At 41.3% G+C, this 25,000-nt stretch overlaps 1 protein-coding gene across 7 annotated transcripts in view; it reads right to left on the reverse strand.

Moving 5' to 3' along the window:
• Positions 1-408: 408 nt before the first annotated feature.
• The window catches only part of LOC119577919 (serine/threonine-protein kinase DCLK1-like), an 86,221-nt gene continuing 61,629 nt past the window's right edge, over positions 409-25,000 (reverse strand). Inside the window, exons 3-13 of one of the 7 annotated variants that reach the window (XR_005229169.1) lie at positions 19,242-19,338; positions 9,874-9,993; positions 9,491-9,659; positions 9,039-9,198; positions 8,723-8,803; positions 8,467-8,613; positions 8,034-8,180; positions 7,430-7,672; positions 6,093-6,203; positions 4,111-4,785; positions 409-2,368 (exon numbers count right to left, since the gene is read on the reverse strand). Coding sequence is in view for 4 of the 7 variants with exons in the window: in XM_037925590.1 (XP_037781518.1) it covers positions 2,240-2,371; positions 6,093-6,203; positions 7,430-7,672; positions 8,034-8,180; positions 8,467-8,613; positions 8,723-8,803; positions 9,039-9,198; positions 9,491-9,659; positions 9,871-9,993; positions 19,242-19,338 (1,410 nt within the window). In the remaining 3 variants the exon portion in view is untranslated. Of the gene's footprint in view, positions 2,372-4,110; positions 4,786-6,092; positions 6,204-7,429; positions 7,673-8,033; positions 8,181-8,466; positions 8,614-8,722; positions 8,804-9,038; positions 9,199-9,490; positions 9,660-9,870; positions 9,994-19,241; positions 19,339-25,000 lie in introns of all 7 variants that reach the window. The other 6 variants (XR_005229167.1, XR_005229168.1, XM_037925591.1 and 3 more) reach the window with 6 other exon arrangements.

Below are 25,000 nucleotides of genomic sequence, written 5' to 3' on the forward strand. Positions count from 1 at the left end.
CGAAACTGGCGTTACCACATAAAACAGGTTAATAATTAACAGCCATGTGTTCTTGGTACTCTCACTTGACCTTCAGAATTTCCAAAAGGAAATGTGTTTGCATAAAGGGTGATACTTTAAATGTGATTTTGGTATGGCAGATGACATAATAACAACCTATCTAATATTATTTCTAAGAAAGGAAGGAAGGCACTTACACATGAAAAAGGAAACAACTGTAGAAGAAATATACAGTTTCAAATGCATATAATGAAAATAAAAATTCAATTGAAGCAGTAATGTATAGAACCAAAGTTAGTTTCTAATTCTATTTCTGCTTCATATTATGTGATCCTAATGAAAGAGGACTTATTGCTCTCTGCAAATAAAAGCATTAGTAAAATTTAACATGAGAAAAGAAATGCAATATTCAAGTGAATAAAAGTTTATTTCCACATATATCTACAAACATTTTTCATGGAGTATAAACTTGTCCTATTTGAGAGTAGAACACCTTACATACACTAAAAGCACCAAGACCTTATTGTTTAGCACAATAATATTAAATAAAATGTACAGATCTATTCAAACTTTTCCATATCTTCAGTTATTATTTTGTCACATCACATTAAATATGCTAGTCTGTAAGCAGAATGTTAACATACAATTCCACTCAGTAAACTGCAAGTAACACAAGAATAAGTAATTAAAGCAAATGGCCTAATACATATTTGTATTTGACACTCTACAGTCACTCATTTTGAGATGATGGTGAAATATATTACATTCAAACACATATTAACCATCTATCAGGGTAGTGTACTTAGATTTTAGATAAGCACTATCAATATATCCACACTAATAACATTTTTTGTTGTTCAAATGTATTAATTTCAAGTCCATACCTAGGAACAAGAAGCAGCAACTTTTTAGAACATTAAATACAAAAAAATTATTTACAGTGAAAGTGATATGAAAATGACAAAAAAAATATATTTCTTTCACTGATGTTCACTCAATATATAATGATAACATTTCTTTTCAAAATGTTTGCCCATGCAAAACACTGATAAACAAAATCTCTCTAGAGAGAAAGAAAAAAAAATCAAACTCCATAACAAAAGTTCAGAAAAAAAAAAAAAAACATAAAATAATAATAATAATAAATCAAACTATAACATAAGTTCAGAAATACATAAATTATGCTGTATTTGAGTATTATCTACATGGGAAAATAATGCCCATATGCAAATGATACTTAACAACATTAAACATAAGACATCACTGAGAGGATAAAATAATTATATGACATAGCTGTCACAATACAAGCTGCACCTCACTGAAATCTAGGCCCCAATGCATTGGTCCCTTGTCTTAACCTATCATTTCAATGACTGCTCATACTGTAAATTTACATCCTTTAAAAATCATTTTTAACATGATGAACAAGCTTACAAGCTCCTTCTGAATAAGACTATTATTTAAGGTAAAGAAACACTGAAGTTCATACATTCACCTCATATAAAACTACAGCATCAAAAACTGCTCATATTCATATTTACATAGGCATGGGTATCTACTATTTATAACCATTAGCACCAAACATATGCACTTTACAATCATGTATTTTCCTTTGGAAGAAATTTATGGTAATCAATGATTTAAGAAAAATATGACTTCAGATGGTGACTAATTTTATGATTTCTTCTCCTGCATGCACTGTACATATAAAGGAATGATAGCAATATGATAAAGGAATAAATAAAACATCTTATTTTTTAAAGGCAATTATGATAACCTGAAGAATTCCATAACAATGTGCTGTTACCTTGCCTGAATCAATTCCAGGTGCTGGACTCAAGATTAATATACAAAGGACTGTCACCCCTAATGAACAATTTATATAATTTTTCTTACAGCACCATGAGATGTTTACATTCAGGTATATTTTACTAATAATGAAGGATGTTCAATATCATTTTGACTAAGCCTTTTCAAATTAAAAATTTGTAACTAAAATACTATTTTGATAAAAAATAACCATTTATCATTCATATTACAAAATAGCATTTATGCTCTGATGTAAAATAATAATGAACCAAATTGAAAATTATTGTATTGTGAACATTTTGCTTACTCTGAAAGGTTGCCTCAGTCTCCAACATGACTCCAGCATAATGTAATATACATACTGTCTTTTATATGTCAAACATAGTAGTAATAGATAAAGGACTGTGTTGGTATCTAATTCAATACACTTTCAAAAAACTTGATTGTTATTTGCATACAGAGTCATTCTGGGGCTGCATGGTGGACTTGTTAGATTTGGAACATCTCGTGGATCTCCCTCACGGCGGAGACTCCTGTTCTCCTTGTCCAAGGCGGTTACCTGCTTGAGGGAAAAGGGAAAGTTACTTAATCTTTCTTCTGGCAGAAATCAACTGATAGATAATAATCTTACCACACACTGAAAAGGCTACCAATTATTGTATTCTTTAAAATATAATGAACCAAGATTTTTCATCATTACAAGAGCTCAATAACTAATGTTTGTTTCCAACATAAACCTTATATTTGGCAACCCACTGGTGCTGGGTACATGCACTGTTCGTTGGGTTCTGTTTCATTAATATTGTTGATGCACAAGGAGTTAATTACACAACCTACCTGATCTCACCTGTTATGTCATTCATTGAATTTTTTGGATACAATTTTTTTTTTCCCATTACTATTATTACCATTGTAACATTAGTATTATCATTGTTATTATGCTGTCATAAATATTAATTATAATAAAATTAAAACATTTTTCGGAAATTTTAAGGAACAGGGTAAACAGATGAGATCAGGTAACCTAGTAATTGACTCCTTGGTGACTAAGTTCTGTGGAAACATTTATGCATAAATGAAATTAATTGAAAGAATACAGCAGCTAGTGAACACAACCAGTATCAATTGCTTAAACTTATGTATAACTACCTATAATATTTATTAAAATTTTACCAGATGATGATGATGATGATGATGATGATGATGATGATGATGAAAATTATTATCATATTCAGTCAAATGATTCACTTCAATTGTAAGAAGTAAAGCAATATATATAACCTCAGCTTCTCAGCTCTTCTATAAAAAAGGATAAAAAATCTGCAATTATATTCCTCATTAACTCAATTTCCATTTTTACATAACAGATTAATAAGACAATTTAGCAATGTAAATACCTTAGTAGCTATTTACATGTCTATGGGGTATAGATATACAGCACATACTTCATTAAATAATATCTGAAGACTAATTTGCTTTTCATTTTTGGTCCACAACTATAATCCTGAAGAGCATATTACTCATATTATAATCAATCACAAGATAAGGGGAAAACACCTTCTCTTCCTAGAAGATAATTATATTCAAATACTTACGCGTTGCTTTTTTAATAAAGTAAATTCTAACATGAATATAATGAACTAGTATGGCTATACAATATAGAAAAAAAGCAAAGAAATTATACTAATGTATAATACACATGTGTTATATATGTACTATTCAAAATTAAGTATTAACCCACTGCCTCTGGGAACATGTACTGTTCACTATAGTTTTGTTTTGTAAATGTTTACACATAGATAGCTCCACAAGTGCTCTGCCATCAAGAAGTCAATTAGGAGACCTATGTGACCGCACCAGATTTCCCCTCGAGTTTTCTGGATTTTTTTTTTTCTAACGCTTTTAATATTGATGATGTTATTTTTATCTTGGGGAACCATGTATGTATGTGTAAATGCAATTAATAAACTAAATTCACAGTAGACATGGCATTTACGTACATGTAATCCCTCTCGCCAATGGGTTAAGATAGAATCATCATAAAATGTACAGTATACTTTTTTACTATTATTATTCCCAAAAACTATTAAAATATTAAAATATACAGCAACTGTGATATCAATGCATTAAGAAAAAAGAAAAGAAAAAGAATAAGAAAAAGAAATTAGTTCAATAAAAACAGCCTCCCAGTACAAGAGTGTACAAAGCTGTAATTCTGATCCAGAGTCTGAGTGTTAAAGTATAGAGGGGGGAGAAAGCAGTTAGAGCAAAGACAAACACTATAAGCAATACATAACCCACCTGCTTTAGAAGCAATGCCAGGCCAAAATCATGGCCTGATATGGTTAGCTTTGCATGTTGTGTAGTTGTCTATCAATTTGCTTCTAGCTGGTTTCTTTATCACAATACAATAATTACTATGCATAATAAATGAAATCTTATTTAGCCATGTCATATATTTTTATGAAAATAATTTAAAACCATTAATGCACCACAAGTTTAGCAGATTTTATGTTTTTTAGTTTTCAATTAAACTTTCACAATACTTCACAGGTCTCTAACAAAGTGACTGACTAGGAAAAGCTAAAACAAAATTATATGATTCAGCAAAACCACAATACTGAAGCATTGCATTAAAAAATGGAGAACAGAAAAATGAAGAAACATGATTAATGAAAATATTGAGCAAATACTGTACAATGGTAATTTGAACCAGTATAATCTGTCATGAATACTAATAATTTAGAAATCAGCATGGCAAATTATTCTAAACATTTTGTATTCATATTCTTGTGAGTGTAAGTGTTTGGTTCTTGTAGGAGTAGTAGTGGTCAGCCTGTTGTTGTGGACTATATGGTCAGTAGCCCCTTATTCCCTTAGCATTATCCTGCTTCCTTGCTTGCCTGTTTCCATCTGCCACCTGCTTGCCAGACACTATAGAACTTCTACTGTATGCAAGCAGGGCGTGGACTCCGCCTGGACACCACAACCACAAAACAGATATAAATCAGTCACATTCAAAATAAAAAAAGGGTAGATTATGCACTGCACATACAAACAAGCATCCTATTATGGGTAGCAATTGTTGAATTAAAGGGACAAGAATATTTTCCTAAACATTATGCCAATAATAAAAGAAGTATCTGGGGAGGGATCACAAACTGAATTTAGAAACAAAATTAATAAGAGAAAAATTATTTTCACATTACACAGTACCATACAAGAAAAAATGTTTAAAGGAGTTGCAATTACCAAAAGCAAAAGCAAGTTTAACTAATGCTTAAGATATATGTGAATATTGGATATTTTACTAGTAATCTTTCTTGACTGTATGCATCTGCAGTCCTTAGCATAGAATCACCAAGTAATTGCCTCTACAGAACTTGGTCATGATGTACTACAGCAAACTCCTCTAAACTAAGAGCATGTACAGTGCAATAAAAAAAAACACTGGAATACACATGCATCTTAAAGTAAGCAGGAAATGTTGTGTGTGACTCAGACAAGTACCATAATATATTTCACTTTATACTATTTTCACTTTGATATTAAGGTAAAGCCCTTATTTGTTTATTCATATTTTGATTCTAATTTCAATATAAGAAAATAAATGCTTAGAAAGAGGGCCTATTTTTAGAAATTAGGGTTGAGTTAGGCCAAATTTTTGTTCTTTGGTATAACATTATACCAAAAGTATTACCTACTGATCTGATCTAGGCACCATCTGCTACATATAATGTATGCTTTACTATAAATCTTATTAATACATATAGCTTTATATCTGTATACTGATTATGTTATCTTGTCTATCAATATGGCTGAGAGCAATTAGCTCATCCAGTCTTCATATCTATTTAAACTACCTTCCATGCTCAATGCACATTCTATGAAATAAAAGTACAAATAATGTGTCAAAATAAGTGATCTAATTTCACAAATACTGTTCACATACACTACAAACCACATAACAAACAATACATGAAGCAGACTTTCTAAAATATTATCTCAATAATTTGTATTTCATATATTTATAAAAAAAACACAAAAAAACAATAAAAACAACAGAAGGCTGAAAAATGACACAGAACCATTACTGAGCAATCTATGGGGCAAAACTTTAGCGACCATTTGGAAAAACAATACATGTAAAATATATATATATGCACACAAAGGTATGACATTTTCATTCTTACAATGAAAGAGGATTAGGGACAAGGGATGGGACTGCATTTTTGGTTAAGGAGATAAGAGTGTTACAGTCTCTGACTTTGCAGGGGACTTACGGCCATTAGAGTGATTCCGGCAGCCTTGTGCTGGGGACCGTTTGTGTCAAAGTGGAGACCCAGTTTATGGGACACTCGAAGATGAAGGTTTCGGTCCAGAGCCTCATCATCCTGGAGGAGGAACAGGATGAAATGGGGAAGGGACAACATGAGCCACAGGTTCTTTGGGGATGTTTTACCAACTCAGATGACTTGTGATTCACTGACTGAGTTGCACTATGATTTTCAGTCTCTTGTACATTAGTTTTATTGGGGAGAATGAGGGTTTAACGAAACATCAAAGGCTGTCTAAAGGAGGTTATTTTTATGCTGTTTTTTAGCTTGGGAAAATTTTTTTTATTGGAAGCACATTTAATTATGACTATATTACAGTACTAAGAAATCTGTATTGATAGATTCTTGTAGTTAAAATAATATTGATATACTTAGGAAGACACCATTTCAAACTGAGCAGTGCTGCAATACACACAATTTATTATTCCATTGTTAGTCAGTAACTTTCATCATTGTTCTAAAGGAAAAATAGCTTCTCAGAAATATATTGTATTAATGTAAGTTTGGAAGACATTAGTATATACTTTTCTTTAGATATTCTCAAATAAACTTGTTTAAATACAAATGCAACAATGATGAAACCTTAAATTAAGCAAATGAAATAATTCACCAGAATTTTAACATTGTAAAGGATCTCTTAAGGAATATTTGAATAAATTCTCTCTATATGTATTTGCCATATTTTAGCTTTGAAATTATAACATAATAAGGGCAGTATAAAACATGTGTGCATGTTATATGAAGTAATACTTGGGGGGCCTTTTCCAATTACATTCCCAGCTGTTAACATTAATAACAATTGCCCCACAGCATTGCAAGTGTCCAAATCTTGCAAATGTCATGTCATAGGAATCTTGTCTGTTGATGCTGGAGCTGCTGCTCCATTTTCTTTTATCTACGACTTACTTTATCTATTTAAATCTTCCTGTTTCCTTAATGTCCAGTTTAAAAGGAGAAATCTGACTCTATTTGTGGAAAAATTACTTGATATATATACATTTTTTGAGATTAATTATATGTATCTAAAACAATGCCCCTGCTATCAAGTAATTAACAAAAAGAGGCTTTGTGAAGGTGGTACTAAAAACCTGTGATGCAAATTAGTATAAAAGAGAAAAAGTGGAAAAAAATACTACTGTGAAATAACACAAACCCCGTTCAAACAAAGAGTGCTTATTGGTGTAATCCTTTCACTTTCTCTGTGAAGGATATTTAAAGTTTATGTTAAATTAACTCACACCATACAGATCTTGCTCTCCATTCACACTGTTACCTTAACTTACCGAGACCCATGGATGGTCCAGAACCTCTTGTGCACTAAAACGTTTGTCTTGGTCCACTTGAATCATGTGGACAATCAATTCTCTTGCAGAATCAGATATATCATCCCAATATGGGGCATGAAATTCATATTGTCCTCTTAATATCTGATCAAATAACTCCTCTTGGTTATTTGTTGCAGAAACAAAAGGTGGAAATCCACAGAGAAGGATGTATGTGATGACTCCAGTTGCCCAGATATCAACCTGTAGAATAAATAATGTAATTTTTAGGACAATCTCATTATGACCAATGGACTAAATTTTTGTTTGTATATGGAAAAAGAAGATAAAGGACTGCATTGATTTAAGCTGAAGCGTGATGGAAAGCCCCAGGTGCCTTCCTACACTAAATTCAAACTTTCAAGCCATAGACTTACCAGTACACTGAATTGTGGCAGAAACAAGCACAAACACATATATGCACTAGAACACAGAAATATATTATATTCTTATGTTGAGCTAACCCTGTCCTTCTGCATTTATTTATTTCAGAATTTTTGATATGTATAAAACTACCATGGAATCAATAAAAATAACAGTTAAGATCATCAAAGTCATATCTTACCTTTAAGCCATACCCAGATTCTGAAAGAATCTCAGGTGCTACATAGGTTGGTGTGCCACATACTGTATATAATGGTTCTGTGACCTCTACAGCCAACCCAAAGTCTCCTAGCTTTAGACTTTTGCTTCCATCACTTCGGTCTACCACCTGTTCAGTAAAAAAAAAAAAATTCAAATGAAATATGCTTTACATTTCTTATGTGATGTAATCATTGGGGATAAGTTAATGCTTAACCAGAAGGAATTACAGTAAACATACATCACTAAAGCTCTTACAAAGTTCAGTTACTTTTCAATCATTTGCTTTAATAATAATGCAGTAACAATAGATTTTAAAAGAAAGTTCTTGGGAAGTGGAAAATAATTTGAAAGAATACACACATACAACAAAAGCAAAATTTTAGTAGAACAAAGACCTGATACTGATACATTACCAAGAGATTTTCTGGCTTGATATCCCTGTGAACAATATCTCGCTGATGGAGATAATCAAGAGCAGATGCCAAGTCTCTAATCATAGAGCTTGCATCTTGCTCTGTATAGCGGGTAGCACTGGCAATGGCATCAAACAGGTCGCCACCCTAATACATAATGAAAAAAGATCAATGAACTCATATATACACATATTTTTTTTAATTTTAAGAATTTTTTTTTACTGATATATGATTTTAATCTCAAGAATACAATTACCCTGACTAGCTCCATAACGAGGTAGAGATGTTGCGAGGTATGGAATTCTTCCACTAGACTAACAATATTTGGATGGCTAACCTGTTGGAAATAAAATAAAAACATAAAAAACAATTGGTAATTTTCATTTATTTTCTTTCCTATAATAAACATTAATTTTTGTTCTGCAGAATCAATATAATATGTGAAAAAAGCATACATTATGATCAGAAGTGTTACAAGTTCGAAGTAAACCATAGTAATGACTGGTCTCTTAACAATCATTAAAGTACAGATGAACATGATTAGCTGTAAGTTTCGAATTCATTATACATACCCTCCTAAGTATGGAAACTTCACTCTCAATCATATGCTCTTTGCCACGACACTTAGCCTTGTCAATGATTTTGAGAGCATATTCTTCTTTTGTTTTTCGACAGACACACCCACGTACTACAGCAAAGTTTCCATCCCCCAAGATACGACCGACTGAATACCTGAAATCGTGAAGTTCAATACATCAGATAAATTTGTTTATATGCACACATGTACATGTATTGTTTATGTACACACCCATGTGCATGTACATGAGCACACACAAGCCCACGCGCGTGCACGCGCACGCACACACGCACGCACGCACACACATATCTTTGTATACATCACAGTGCTGATATTCTTATTTCAGCATTTTTGTATGGCCATACTAAAGCCTGCAACAACTGATTCTGGTAATAATATCTAAAAATACCATTACGGAAAAACTCAAATCACACATTTCATACAAACCTGGAGGTTACACATGTTGGGAAAATGATGTTCTCAAGACCACCACATGCTATGTGACCATTGTACATTGGTGGATCTTGGTGCTGCTGATATATCTGATTATTAGGCTGACTTAGTCGTTTATGAGGTGAATGTGCTCTAGGTTTTCTAGGTGACCTTGGTAAACTACCTGCAAAATGAAGAAAACAATATGTATACACAAACCATAAACATACACACTGAAACCTTATCCTACAACCTACGACAAACAAGAAACAACTCAGAAACTTCTGATTACTCCCACTAACAAAAAGTACATTCAATAGTAAGAAACACGACTTCAACTAAGTTTCATAAAATTACAGTATAATTAAGCTGCACCAAAATGGTTTAAATAAAACAACCTGGCCCATCGAATATTGCAAGAGGAGATACAGCTCGGCCGCGTGGCTTTGGAGAGGGCATGCGACGTGGCCGGCGTGGGCTCAGCGGACACTTCACCATCGGCTGAATTGTTTTGCACTCTGGAAGTAAAATGAACGTTATACTTGCTAAATGAATATGCAGTTAACTCTTCAACGTCTATGGGCACGAAAAGACTCATCAATAACTGTATTACACTTTTATTTAATCATCGCCATCTCTTTATTATTTACACAAGTAATTACTTCTCAGACTATTTTTACACTTCGTTAGTACCCAACTGATATAATTTGCCCCCCCCCCCTCTCTCTCTCTCTCTCTCTCTCTCCCCATACTGCACCCCCTCCCCTTCCTCTGAAGATAAATCTGGCTCTCCTTCGTAATCATCCTGCTGTCCAGCGGAGATGACGAGCAGCGTGACCCCGCTGAGTGACCTACATTCAGAGGGCGTGTGTACCGAGGCCCGGTGAGGCTCAGTGTGTGTAAGTGTACCGCCAGGTAGATGTAGTATCTCTGCACGCAGCTGTCATGCACATAGTCGCCCACTCCCTCTTCCCCCCCTGGTACTGGCCGCCACCCTCCCCCAGAGTTAGAACGAGGTGGGCGTGAACACGGAACATTCAAAACCGTTTACGTCTTGAACTTCACCTTCCGCTATCTCAGCCGAGGGGGGGGAGGGAGGGGGGGGAGGGGGGGGAAGGGGGGGGAGGGAGGGGGGGAGGGGGGGGAGGGAGGGGGGGGAGGAAAAGGAGAAAGAGAAAAGAGAAGAGAGGGGAGAGGGAGAAAAAAGGTGAGAGAGGAAAAAAGAGGGGGAGAGAGCAGAAAAGAGAGAAAAGAAGGGAAAAAGGGGGAGAGAAGAGGGGAGAGGAAAAAAGGAAAAAAGAAAAGAGAGAAAGAGAGAGAGAAAAAAGAGGGGAGAGACGAGCACCCCGGGGAAAAGAGAGACGGAAAAAAAGAGAAGGGGAGAGAGGGGAAGAAAGAGATGGAGAAGAGAGAGAAGAGAGGGGAGGGAAAAAGGGGGGAGAGGGGGGGAGAGGGGGAAAAAGATTGGGGGGAAGAGATGAAGAGGGGAGGAGAGAGAGAGAGTAGAGAGAGAGAGGGGAGGAAAAGAAGAAAGGAGGAGAAAGAAAAGAGAGAGAGGGGGAGAAACGCGGGGGCGCACACACAACCACACACAACACAAAACACACACACACACACACCCCACACAAAAACAAACACACACAGAAAGAAGAAGGGGATAGAGAGAGAGGGAGAGAGAGGGGACAGAGACAGAAAGAGAGGGGAGAGAGAGAGGGACAGAGAAAAGAGGGGGGAGAGAAGAAGAGAGAGAGTGGGGGAGAGGGAGAGAGAGAGGAGGAGGGGAAAAGGGGAGGATGGAGGGGGGGGGAGAGAGAGAGAAGAGGAGGAGAGAGGAGAGAAAGGGGAGAGGAAAAGAGAGAAGAGAGAGGGAAAAGGGGGAGAGAATGGGGAAAAGAGGGGGAGAAAGAGAGAGCGGGGGAGAGAGAGAGAAAAGCCCCGGCGCGCGCCACACAAAAACACACACACACACACACACAACACACACACACACACCCAACACCACACACATAAGGAGAGAAAAAAAGAGGGAAAAAGAGAAAGAGTAGAGAGAGAGGGGGAGGAGGAGCCCGAGGGAGGGGGGAGAGAGGAGACAGAGGGCAGGGGAGAGAGAGACAGGGGAAAAGAGGGGAAAAAGGAGAGGAAAAGGAGAGAGAGAAAAAGGAGGGGGAGAGAGGGGGAGAGAGAGAGAGAGAGAAGGGGGAGAGACGGGGGGAGGAGGGTAACAGAGAAAAGGGGAGAGAGAGAGGAACCCAAGCCCAAGAGAGGGGAGAGAGAGAGGAGAGAAGAGGGGAGAAAAGAGAGGGACAGAGAGGGGAGGGGAAAGGAGAGAGGGGCAGAAGAGAGAGGGGGAGAGGAGGAGAGAGAAGGGGGAAAGGGGAGGGGGGAGAAAAGAGAGAGGGGAAAAGGGAGAAAAGGGGAGAGAGAGAGAGAAAAGAGAAGGGATGGGCAAAAGAGAGGAGAGAGAGGAGAGGAGACAGAGAAGAGGAGAGGAGGAGAAGGAGAAGGAAAAGAGAGGGGGAGAAAAGAGAGAGGGGAGAAGGAAAGCGGGGAAAGAGAGAGAGGAGGGGAGGAAGAGAGAGAGAAAAGAGAGGGAGGAGGGGGGAGACGGATTTAAAAGAGAGGGAGAGGTGACGAGAGAGAGAGGGGAAGAGAGAGAACGGGGGCGGAGGAGGAGGGAGGCGAGGGTTTCCGAGGGCCAAGGGGGGAGAGAGAGAGAGAGAGGGAGACGGGAGAGAGAGAGGAGGAAAAAGAGAGAGAAGAGGGGAGGAGAAGAGAGAAGGGAGAAGAGAGAGAAAGGGGAAAAGAGGGGAGAGGAGAAAAAAGAGAGCAGGGGAGAGAGAGAGAGAAGAGGGAGAAGGGGAGAGAGAGGGGGAAAAGAGAGGGGGAGGGGGGGGGGAAGGGGAGAGGAGAAGAGGAGGGGAGAGAGAGAGAGAGAGAGAGGGAGAAGAGAGAGAGAGAGGAGAAGACAGAGAGAGAGAGGAGAAAAGGGGAAAAGAGAGAGAGAAAAGAGAGGAGAAAGAGGAGAGAGAGAGAGCGGGGGGGAGGGACAAAAAGAGAGAAAAGGAGAAAAGAGAGAGAGAGAAAAAAGAAGACAAAAAGAGAGAGCGAGAGGGGAAAAGAGAGAGAAGACGAGAAAGGGGGACGAGAGAAGGGGAGAAGAGAGAGAGAAAAGAGCGAGAGAGAAAGAGAGGGGAGAGAGAGGAGAAGAGAAAAGAGAGGGGAGGAGAAGAGAGAGAGAGGAGGACAGAGAAAAGGGGAGAGAAGGGGGAGAGAGAGAGAGGGAAAGGGGAGAAGAAGGAGAGAGAGAGAGAGAAGAGGGGGCGGGGGGGGAGGGGGGGGGAGGGAAAAAAAAAAAAAAAAAAAAGGGGAAAAAGGAGGGAGGGGGGGGTTTAAGGAGGGAGGGGGGGGGGGACGGGAGGAGGGGGAGGAAGAAAAGGGGGGGGAGGGGGGGCGGGGGGGGAGGGAGAAAAGGAAAAAAGGAAAACCCAAAAAAAAAGAAAAACAAAAAAAAAAAGAAAAAAATTAGAAAGGGAAAAAAAAAGAACCAAAAAAGGGGAAAAAAAAACAAAAAATTAAAAGAAAAGGGGGGGGGGAAAAAAAAAAAAGGGGCCAAAAAAAAAAAAAAACAAAAAGGGAAAAAAAGGAAAAGGACCAAAGGAAAAAAAAAAAAAAGGGGGGGCAAAAAGAGAGAGAGGAGAAAGAGAGGCGAGAGGAGAAGAGAGAAAAGGGAGAAGAGAGAGAAAAGGGGGGCCAGAGAGAGAGAGAAAAGGAGGACAGAGAGAGAGAGAAAAGGAGAGAGAGAGAGAAAAGAGAGAGGGGGAAGGGGAGAGGAGAGAGGGGAGAGAGAGGGGGGAGAGAGGAGAGAGAGAGAGGAGACAAAAAGAGAGGGGAGGAGGAGGAGCAAAAAGAGGGGAAAAGAGAGAGAAGAGGGAGAGAGAGAGAGAGGGGGAAAAGAGGGGAGAGAGAGAGAGAGAGGAGAGAGGAGAAAAAGGGGGGGGAGAGGGGGAGGAGGAAGAGAGAGAGAGAGAGAGGGGAGAGGAAAAGAGGGGAGAAGAGAAGAGAGAGAGAAAAGAGAAGGGGAGAAGAGAGAGAGAGGGGAGAGAGAGAGGGGAGAGAAGGAAAAGGGGCGGGGGCGGGAGAAGGAAGGGGGAAGAGAGGAGGGGAGAAAGGGGACAAAAGAGAGAGAGAGGGGGAGGGGGAGGGGAAAGAGAGAGAGAGAGAGAGAGGAGAGAGAGGGGAGAGAGGAGAGAGAGGGGGAAAAGAGAGAGAGAGAAAGGGGAGAGAGAGAGAAGGGAGAAAAGAGAAGAAGAGAAGGGGGAGGGAAAAGGAGAAAGGAAAAAGAGGAGAAAAAAAAAGAAAGAGAGAGAGGGAAAAGAGAGGGGGAAGAGAGAGAGAGAGAGAGAGAGAAAAAGGAGAAGAAGAGGAGAGAGAGGAGAAGAGAGAGAGACGAGGGGAGGGGGAGAGAGAGAGAGGAAAAAGAGAGAGAGAGAGGGGAAGAGAAGGAGAGAGGGGGAGGGCGGGGAGGAGAGAGAGGAGACAGAGAGAGAAAGAGGGAGAAAGAGAAAGAGGGAAAAGAGAGAGGGGAAGATAAAGCGGGAGAAGAGAGAAAGAAGGGAGAAAGAAGAGGAGGAGAAGGAAAAGAGAGGAGAAAAAAAAAGGGAAAACGAGGAGGAGAGAGGGGGAAAAGAGAGGGGAAAGGAGGGGAGAAGAGAGAGGGGAAAAGAGGAGGAGAGGAGGAAGAGAGAAAAAAAGAAAAAGAGAGAGAGAAGAGGGGGAGGAAGAGCGAGAGAGAGAGGGGGAAAACAGAGAGAGAGAGAGAGAGAAAGAAGAGAAGAGAGAGGAGAGGAGGAGGGAAGGAAAAGAGAAGAGAGAGAGAGGAGAAGAGAGAAGGGGAAAAAGAGGGGAAAAAGAGAGGAAAAACAGAGAGAAAAAGAGAGGAAGGAGAAAAAAGGGGAGAGACGGGGAAAGGGAGAGGAGAGAAAGAGAGAAGGAGAAAAGGGGAGAGAGAAAAGGAGAGAGGGGAAGAGAGGAGAAGAAGAAAGAGAGGAGAAGGGGAAGGAGAGGGGAGGGGAAAGAGAGAAAGGCAAAGAAGAGGGGAGAGAGGGGGGGGGGGAGAAAAGAGAAAAAGATGAGAGAGAGAGGGGAAGAAGGAAAACCGAAGAGGAGAGAGAAGAAGAAGGGGAAAAGAGAGAGAGAGAGGAGGAGAGGAGAGAGAGAGGGGGGAGAGAGGAGAAGACAGGGGGGAAGGGAGAGAGAGAGAGAGAGAGAAAGACAGAAAAGAAGGAGGGGGGGAGAAGAAGAGAGAGAGAGAGGAAAACAGAGAGGAAAGAGAGAGGAAGAAGAGAGAAAGAGAGAGAAGAAGAGAGGAAGGGGGAGGAAAAAGACAGAGAGGAAAGGGGGGGGGAGAAGAAGAGGATGAGAGGGGAGAAGAGGAGAGATTTGGGGGAAAAGGGGAGAGAGAGAGAGAGAGAAAGAGAGAAAAGAGAGAAAAGAGAGAAAAAGAGAGAAAAAGAGAGAAAAAAGAGAGAAAAAGAGAGAAAAAGAGAGAGGGGGGGGGGGGAGGGGAGAGAGAAGAGAAGAGAGAAGGGGAGGAGAGAAGAAAAAACAAGGGGGAGAAGAGAGAGAAAAGGAGAGAGAGAGAGAGAGAGCCAGAGAAAAAGGAGGAGAGAGAGAAGAAGGGGAAAAGAGAGAGAGAGGGGGAGAGAGAGAGAGAGAGAGGGGAGAGGGGGAAGAGGGGGAGAGGAGAGAGAGAGATTTACGAGGCGAGAGGAGAGAGAAAGGGGGGGGGGAGAAGAGATGGGGGAGAGAGGGGGGGAAAAACAAAAGAGAAAGGGGAGAACGGGGAGAGAGAGGAGAGAGAGAGAGTAAGAGGGGAGAAAAGGAAGAAGAGAGAGAGAAAGAGAGAGAGAGGGAGAGAGAGAGAGAGGAGAGAAGGACAGGAGAGAAAGAAGAGGGGCGGGAAAAAAAAAAAAGAGAGAGAAGCAGAAAAAGAAAGAGAGAAAAAGAAAAGACAGAAGAGAGAGAGAAGGGGAGGGGAGAGAGAGAAAAAAAGAGAGGGGGAGAGGAGAAGACAAAGAGAGAGAGAGAGGGGACGACAAAAAGAGAGGGGAAAAGAGAGAAAACAAAGGGGGAGAGAGAAGAGAGAAGAGGAAAAGAGAGGGGAGGAAAAGAGAGAGAGAAAAAGGAAGGGGAGAGAAAAGGGGGGGGGCAGAGAGAGAAAAAGAGGGGGACGGGAAGAGGGGGGAGAGAGAGGGGAGAGAGAGAGAGAGAGAGAGGGAGAGAAGGGGAGGAAAAGAGAGAGAGAGAGAAGAGAGTAGAAAAGAGAGAGAGAGAGAGAAAAGGGGAGGGACAGAGAGAGAGAGAGGGAAGAGAGAGAAGGAGAGAGGGGGGGGAGGAAGAGAGAGAGAAGGGGAAAAGGAGAGAGGGGAGGAGGGCAGATAGAAGAAACCAAAAAAACCCCCCCAAAGAGAGAAAAGAGGGAAGAGAGAGAACCCAGAGAAGAGAGGAGAGGGGAGGGAAAAGAGAGAGACAGAGGAGAAGAGAAAGGAGAGGGGGACGAGAGGGGAGAGAAAGAGAGGAGGAGAGGGGAGAGGGGGAGAAGAGAGGGGAGGAGAATGGAGAGAGAGGAGAGAGAGAGGAGAAAAAGAAGAGAGAGGGGAGGGGGAGAAGAAGAGAGAGAGAGAGGAAAAAGGGGGGGGGGAGGGCAAAAGAAAAGAAAGAGAGAGAAGAGGGAAAAAGAGGGGAAAAGAGAGAAGGGGAAGAAGAGAAAAGGAGAAGAGAAGAGAGGGGGGGGAGGAAAGGAGGGGGGAGGGAAATGGAATTGAGAAAGGGAGAGAGGGGAATGAAGGAGAGAAAGGGAGAGAGGGAGAGAGAGAGAGAGAGAGAGAGAGAGAGAGAGAGGAGAGAGAGAGAGAGTTGAGAGAGAGAGAGAGGGGGGGCGTGCAATTAATCCTTTGGTTATAGTCATGACAAAAATGTAAATATTTCTTATTCACTGTGTGACTGCATCTGCCTCTTTTATCCTGTCTTTTAGCGTCTGTTAGTGTGCCTTTCTGCCTATCCCTGTCTCAATGTTTCTCCGTCTCTCCCACTCCCAGTCCCCTCCTTCCTCCCTTCGCTTCGAAAAAATATATATTGCTAAGGGAAGTATCTCCAGGCGCTTCCAAGAGGCTTAACGAGAGATTACCCTGTCGTAATTTACACCCCGCGCTGCATCGGAGGGCAAAACGAAATGAAAAAGAAAAATAACAAACTTTCCGATTTACAACGAATCTGCTTAATCTTTTGAGAAGGGATGCCAAGACGATGCATCACTCGCGAGGGGAGGAGGGATGCTGACGGGACGCGTGATTCGCTGTCTACGCGTCTGCTCTCGGAATTTTTATTTTCACTCGCATATTGTTCATACATTCCCGCCTGCTGACTGAGGTAACGCGAGCACAAACATGTGTCGTAGAAATGAAGGAAAACGCTACTCTCCGAAAGTTAGAAAAGAAGATTGGAAGAATAAATAATTCTGCTCCTACTTCACAAAAAGCGAGAAAAATCCCGTTAAAACAGAAGCTACTATGGAGAAAAAGAGCGAGGTAGAATCCATCCTGCAGCTTTAGCAGCGGCCACGCCTGCAAAAGCGCGCCATACCAGTAACTGCCGCAACATGACACAAATGGCACAAATCACTGGCGCGATACCTGCGGCCTTGATTTGTCACGGTGAAATACGTGGCACAGCGGTAGATGTGGAGATCAAATGATTGGATGTAATAAAAATAATTCATCAATAAAATGAGACGGAAAGAATAACAACTGCCAAATGTTAAAAATGTAATGGTCTTCGTCACTATTTCTGACTGAAACTGGTGTAGGGCTTCTTCGCCATGATATAAATAGGCTTGGATCATACACTGCCACACACAAAAAAATGGAAGTAAAAGAGCAAAATATTTTTGACAAGGCATTATCACCATACAATAAATGGGGCTGCAGCTGCCCATATCGGATGACAAACAGAGCGCCAACTAAAACCGTCTACAGTCATCTGAAGACCCGCGATTACGTCATAAATGACCACAACAAATATATCCCCCGCACTCTCACCCACCCCCTCTAGCAGAATATCTAGTTTTACAACGGCAGACGCGGTTTCTGGATTAAAGAACCGAGACCAGCTGTGATTGACATTTAACGACTTGTATGTTATACATAAGCGCGCGCACACACACACACACACACACACACACACACACACACACACACACACACACACACACACACACACACACACACAAAAAAAAAAAAAAAAAAAAAAAAAAAAAAAAAAAAAAAAAAAAAAAAAAAGCAGCAGCAGCAGCAGCAGCATGGCTTTCTAGTTTGCAAGTGAAACTACAGAAGACACTACAAAGGAAAAGAACGGGCTAAACAGAGAAATATACGAAGTGGAGAACGGTGATAACAGCTGAAGTCGACGACAGGCTTGTGGAATGTGAAACATCCAAGACAGCGGTTCCACAAAAGTCACTGGGTAACTATAATTCATCGCTTGACTGTCATTACGAACTGCATTTTCATAGGAGCTAGTTTCTGACCAACTTAAATGTCATGCAAAGACTACCAGCATAAATGGAGTCTGTTCTGAAAACAAGAAAGATCTGTAGGTTACTTACTTCCTTGTTCGTAAGATAAAGAACATAAGAAGTCAATCACTTCATCAGGGATCAAGAGGGAATTCTGAGCACAAGCGCATATAGTCCGAGACAGTCACACACACACACAAAATAAAGCAGACGTACTGATCTGCTTGGCGCGAAAATGAAAATTTCTTTTTTAACACTTGAGTGAAAAAAATCCAACAAGAGAAGAATGAAAGAGAAAAGCGAAAGAAATCATTCTGTTTATCCTGACCACGGCTATAGATGACGATAATGGATGCACTGATTGATGCAACACAAATACAGAAATGAGAAATCATACAAGCATGATGTATCTCCCAAAATAATCTCTTGATATGCTGTTTTTTTTTTTTTAAAGAAATGCGATAAGAAAACAGCTGCTAGCAACGCATTTGCGCTGTTTAAAAGCAAACACATAGATCTAAGCATTTAAGCATACTCAAGAGTTCAGTATTCAAATGGCCGCGTGACCGTGCCCATATTACGCGGATGTGACCCTCATGTGCGACATGTCTTTCCACCATTCAACTTACTTGGTCAACTGTCAAAGGAAATATACTTTCTACTCTTTTCAGTTTTCCATTTTCCACTTGTATATTAGACCGCACAAGCGAATTTAAGATATTCGATCACCATTAAAACACCAAGAAACAGTAGCCAGCTTTTGCCGCCTTCACAAACTTGATTAAACACAAATACACGCAAACACAGAACGCGTACATCTATGAATATAAGAATAATAGCAAGGTTATCCTCATTCAGTCGTAAACGAACTACAGCTCATTTTGGTATATGATCTTTTGCGCTGACGCTGTTGATATGATCCATTCTCACAGGAACTCGTATAGCACCCTCCCGCGTGACCTTTCTCCGTGGAAAGTGCAACATCATCTCAACAAACAATGCCCCACGTGCCTCCCTGCCAACCGCGGCGCCTGACTGAAGTGTACTCATTCATAATGGCTGGTACGGTCGCTGCAGTTAAGGGTTAACCCTGTACCACACACACACACAAACCAATCAATTACCTTTCTAAATATATGCCACAGCCAAACAAAGCCTGTGTTTTCGGCCCACTAGGAAGACAAGGCAACTGACCTTCTGAGTCCAAGTCGAAGTCATCGTGCGAGAGCCGCTCGGGACCGTATGCTATGAAGATGTCATCGTCGTAGAAGAAGTCTCGGAGGCTCATCACCTGGTAGGAATAAGCACGAGGTTAGTTGACACAATAGGGCATCATGTCCAACAACAAAATTGAGCAACAGGGAAAGTTCACCCAGAAAAACAACACGATTCGAAGACTAAATTCTGGCGAAATACAAATGTATTGCTGCATATACAAATATAGAAAATGTTTTTTCATGCAACTTTCCACAGGATACATAATGCACAAATAAACTCCAAAAGGTTGGGCGATGCAACGTGATAGAGGACAGAAAAAAAAAAGAAAATGAGAAGAGGACGGCGAAAAAAAGTAGAGAGGAGGAAAGGGAGGAGAAACGGCAAGAAAATCTTCACACGGCAAGTAGGGATTAGACACGTCTTTCAAGAACTTTCCTTGTTATCGTACATCCTCATACTGGACCCATGGAGTACCTGCATCCGGGTACTGCGCTCCAACCGCACCATTTTATCAAGGAAAACCGCGCTTACACGTGAAGTGAAGCTGAGAAGCAGCAGAAAAGGTAGCAAAACATAAGAACTGAATGAAGAGGGAGAAAGGAAAAGAAGAATATGTGTGTGTGTGTGTGTGTGTGTGTGTGTGTGTGTGTGTGTGTGTGTGTGTGTGTGTGTTTGTGTGTGTTTGTGTGTGTGTGTGTTTGTGTGTGTGTGTGTATGTATGTGTGCATGTATGTGTGTGTGTATGTGTGTGTGTGTGTGTGTGTGACACACACACACTCATACTCCTGAGTATGAGTATAAACTGAATCCAGTAATGTGGTTCTGGTCTGGTCCTTAGGAGTATGGAGCCATTATTGCTCCCAGGTCCACTTCGAGTGGGGCACCTGCCAGGGTGCCATCTATGGGATAAATAGGAAAAAGGGTACAGAGGCCTCACACTGTCAAGGAAGGCAATAGGAAACCACCCTGACTGATTTTTCCCTTGCATTTATAGCTGACATCTCAGAAAATGGCTCTCAGTGCCGTGGAAAAGACCGGGCATGTTAAGTGAATTAACAGAGAATAGAGGGTCATGGAGAGTATGGAGGCTAAAAGGGATGTGCTGTAGGACAGAGCACTAGAAAAAAATAATAACATACATACATACATACATATATATATATATATATATATATATATATATATATATATATATATATATATATATATAAAATGCGCGCGCGCGCGCACGTGTGTGTGTGTGTGTGTGTGTGTGTGTGTGTGTGTGTGTGTGTGTGTGTGTGTGTGTGTGTGTGTGTGTGTGTGTGTGTGTGTGTGTGTGTGTGTGTGTGTGTGTGTGCATGTATGAATGTGTGTGTAAATGTGTGTGAGTATGTGCATGTACATGTGTATGTGTATGTGTATGTCTTCGTGTATGTGTATGTGTGAGTATGCAAGCTGCACACTAGTGCAGTCTGAGTTTATGAGCTTCTGGATTTGTTCTTTGCCTAAATAACGAAAAATACTCAAAAACCCTGAAACTGAAGATGTATTTTCAGAGAAAGGATATAAAGAAATAAAATGAAAAAGACGGGAACACATAAGGCTGGAAGGGAGTGTACCAGAGTGCCATTACCTTGGCAAGAGGGAGAGGTCAAGAAGGGTTAAGTATGACCTCTACCGGAGAACCTACGAAGTCCTAAAAGTAAACAAACTTCACTAAGACCAAGCAAAATAAGAACCTCTTTCTCTCAACTTTTTATCCCCCCCCCCACACGAACGGCTGTATAAATTAGAAACTTCCTTGTATGTTGACGTAATCGTAGGGGGAGGGGCAGGCAAAGTGAAGTTTTGCAGCCGACTGCTTAAGAAGTGAAGCATCATGAATAGCACGCTCCACGGGAACCACGCGTTCGCCGTCTCCGGCATATATTTGCCTACCCTCTCACCTAAGCATATTTTTCTGGGCTGAAGCTTCAACTGAACGTCAACAAAATTTCTTGTCTCCTATATAGAATTATTGCTACAGAGGCAGAAAATGTAGATAAATATCAATATAACTAAGAAAAGCCTTTTGTTATTTCTCCTTAGCAGCATCCATGCTAAGAGGAATAAATACCTGCACCACAATATTCATGAAGGTCAGGAGCCATTGTCTTCACTTCCAATTCCGACATCTCATCACGAAGGCTACGGAGAAGCTCATCAACCTTTCTGCCGACAAGATAGTTCCACAAATTCAAATATAATGAGGCCCACTAACATCACGCAACTCAATTAATTACACGAAACGGCAATTAACAAAAGCCTCATGAACAAGGTAACGAGCCCAAATAACAGGGCGCCTCACAAACTCGGCTTTAAGGGCAATAAATCTCGTCATCAAATTTCCCTGTCTTGGCAGCAACGCCGACGGAATGCGGACACAGAGAGATTGTGAATGGTGATCAGGCCATGTAGAGGCGCACTACCGGCCCAGGAGCCTTGCATGTTCTTACATGGCCTTCCTTGTTGTTCGTACTTGCCTTCGCACACACTCACGCAAATGAAATCGAACACACGGGACTCGATTAATATCACAGGAAAGCCGTTGATAAATAATAATTAGGGATTCCACTCACCCTAATGTTTGGCAAATAACACTGGCGAGGAGGGAGGGAGGGAGGGAAGGAGAGAAATCCTGCACGTCTCACTGAATGAGCGTGGGCGTTTCCTTTGGCTTCCAGCAAACGAAACATCAGACCAGTATCACCAACCAGAACCTTCCTCGCACTCGGATAATAAAAGGGCGCGTGAACCCATCCTCCTAACCTCTTACAACATAATACGGAAAGAGGTGTTAGCATGGCAAAAGAGCAAGCGGGGTCCGGGGTCCTTGAGGAGAGAGAGAGTATAGGGGAAGAGAGGGGGTGGGCGATGGGCAGATCCCCCACGGGAGCCTTTATTATCCTTTCGGGCCACATGGATCGCTTACACTGGGTATACATGAGCTAATGGGTCGCGCAGGAAGGGCTAGGAGGGGAAGGCTGTATCTAATTACCCAGTACACTAGACTCACCTCCCTGCCCCTAGCTGCTCGACCCTGCTTGCTACGAGGCAGGGAGCTCGCTCGCCCACTCTGCTGCACGTTTAAAATATATGTAGCGGACAATACATCTTTAGCGTTAACATGCAGAGGTGAGGGGTCCCGCTCAAGTGGCAATGCCGCTGCAATCAGATACGGGGCGGTGTAATAGCCTGGTGAATTCTGGCGTGAGAGGGTCTTTCATTACACCTGCACGAGGGCTCTGTCTGCACCCGTCAGAGGCAGTACGCAGTTCAACCGAACTACTTGTTTCATCATTTGCAATCAGGTCTGTTTGGCCGATGTTTGTAATATGTACGTAAAAAATAACATAATAACAATAATAATAATAAAAAAAAAAATAATAATAATCAGACGCACTAACCATTAACCTAATGAAAAATTCATCTGCACTTAACAATAAATTTAAAAGTAGGTCTAGCTCCCACCACATCTTCCTCCCGCCCTTGCCAAAACTAAAGTCAACAAAGGTCAACTCTCGGCTGTGACCTTGCTTGCATGACTCGGCAGAACGTTTCTCACCGGTGCCGTGACTTTTGATGAAACGAAGGATGAGTCAGTGTCCTTCGAGCCATTGGCCATCTGCATTATTTTCCTGGCAAACCTATTTTCAGGTATTTCAGTCTCATGGCTGATTACTGCATTCAACCTTTTATCCAGTGCTTCACGCAAATGTAGCTCTTCCCACTTAGAGAACTGTTCTGTTTTTTTATGTCGCTGTTTTCTAGGCGTGACGTTAAACCCACGCATAGCGTTGCTGCTGGCGGCTACGTACACTAGTTGCAGAATGCTATTCTTTCTCTTTTCCTCTGGACGCATGCAGCTTTTTAAAACGTTAATTTTTTTTTTTGCTACCTCCACTTTCCTTTTAAAAGTAATGATTTTGTACACTTCTGTAAGAATAAATAAACTAACCATCACGCCATTACATAACAACATTGCTAAACCTAACAAAGCAAGAACAAATTACAAATCCGAACAATGCTTCACCATAACTCTAGTGCCAGAGAAAGAGAGAGAAAGGCATTGTCAACGGCCTCAAACCCGGCTGCCTTCATAGTCTAGTTGGTGCATCGGCACGACGAGCGGCCTCTCGGGTCCAGGAAGCAGAGGCGGCGCTCCGTGGCCAGGCAATTGGACCTTGGATGGATCTCGAGACTAGGATCTGCCTACACAGGATCAATACCTTCAAGAATGCCTTCAAAAACATTGAAGATCTGAGTGTTATTATCAATCTTTTGTAAGTGGAACTACTCTCGATATACAGTGTTATTTTTATCGACGACGGCCTTCTTACCCAACATATCTCAACAGACCACAGACTGAGTCTCACTCTGTACAGTGTTTACAAGCTCGTTTGCCGCTTTCTGTTCGGGCGTGTCAGTTTCGGATGGGTTAATGCGTGAAGGGCCTGCCGTGCGCGGAAAACTTAGGAAAATTACTTTCCCGAACAAATGTGTACCGCAGTGACAGGCAGCCCAACACCTGCGACTAGACCTCTTACCGACACGTCCTTAGGAACCGACTTCCCGTGGGCGTTGCTTGAACTGCGAGTGGAGGAGAGGCAGTGGAGACACTCCACGAACTTGGCTCTTTCAGGCGGCCACTTGAGACGCCCGCCGGCTTCTCTTGCGAAAGCCCACCGGAAGTGAAATGCTCTCCCAGGATACCGGTAACACTCTGTATTCCATGTCTCATTTTCAAATCGAGCTTAGATTTCCCTTTTCCTATATCTAATCAAATATCATGAAACTGCATATAAATGTCGGCTTATACTAAGAAAGAAAATATACGGAGTAAATTTACAAGCTGTACTAACTAAATTTCTTGAAGTAATTATTACAAATTTTAAGAACAGGCCCCAAACAAAACACTAGTAAAGGAGCTTTATACACACGCATAAAAAACATAGAAGCACACGGGCGCGCGCACACACACACACGCACACACACACAATTTTTCAAGCAGGCAGTAAGGAACGATCCCGAGACAGCATGGCGACAAATCGGCATTCAGCATTTTCTCATGGCCAGGCACGCCGGGATTGTTGACGAGGCTCGTCCTCGCTGCGAGTTCTGGTTTATATTTATCCCGCCTTCACAGGGTATTGTGTTCCCTTCCAGCGGGTGACAGGTTTTGAAGGCGATTTGCAGCGTGTCTCCATTCGCTTTTGGCACAATCGGAGGAAGTCGGACGACGGCCCAAGATCACACAACAGATACGCTGGATAATGAGAGGAAGAAATAAAGACGGAGGGAGGGAGGGGGGGGAGGGAAAAGATTGGAGAAGGAGAGAGAAACAGACGGACGTAGATAAATAGATATATGGAGAGGAAGGAAGGATAGACGAAGAGGAGGGTTGGGATTAGGAGAGGGAGGGAGAACTATGTAGATAATTGGATGGATGGAGAGAAAAGAAGGGATTGGGAGAGGGATAGATAGTTACATAGAGAAAGAGCATAATTTGGTTAAAGCAGTATAGTTTTAAGGTACTTTAATTAGAAATATCTCATTTTTAATTGTGCTCTACAACATTAATGTACTACACAGAACATACCAAGTTATATTACCAAGAATTTTATCTCCATCGAACTTGTATGGGCGGCATTTGTATATAGGCCCATCATAAATGAAAGAATAGTTATATTTATAAGTGAATACACACAAACAAA

This window comes from Penaeus monodon, chromosome 10 (genome assembly GCF_015228065.2).
Source record: "Penaeus monodon isolate SGIC_2016 chromosome 10, NSTDA_Pmon_1, whole genome shotgun sequence".
Taxonomy (NCBI): domain Eukaryota; kingdom Metazoa; phylum Arthropoda; class Malacostraca; order Decapoda; family Penaeidae; genus Penaeus; species Penaeus monodon.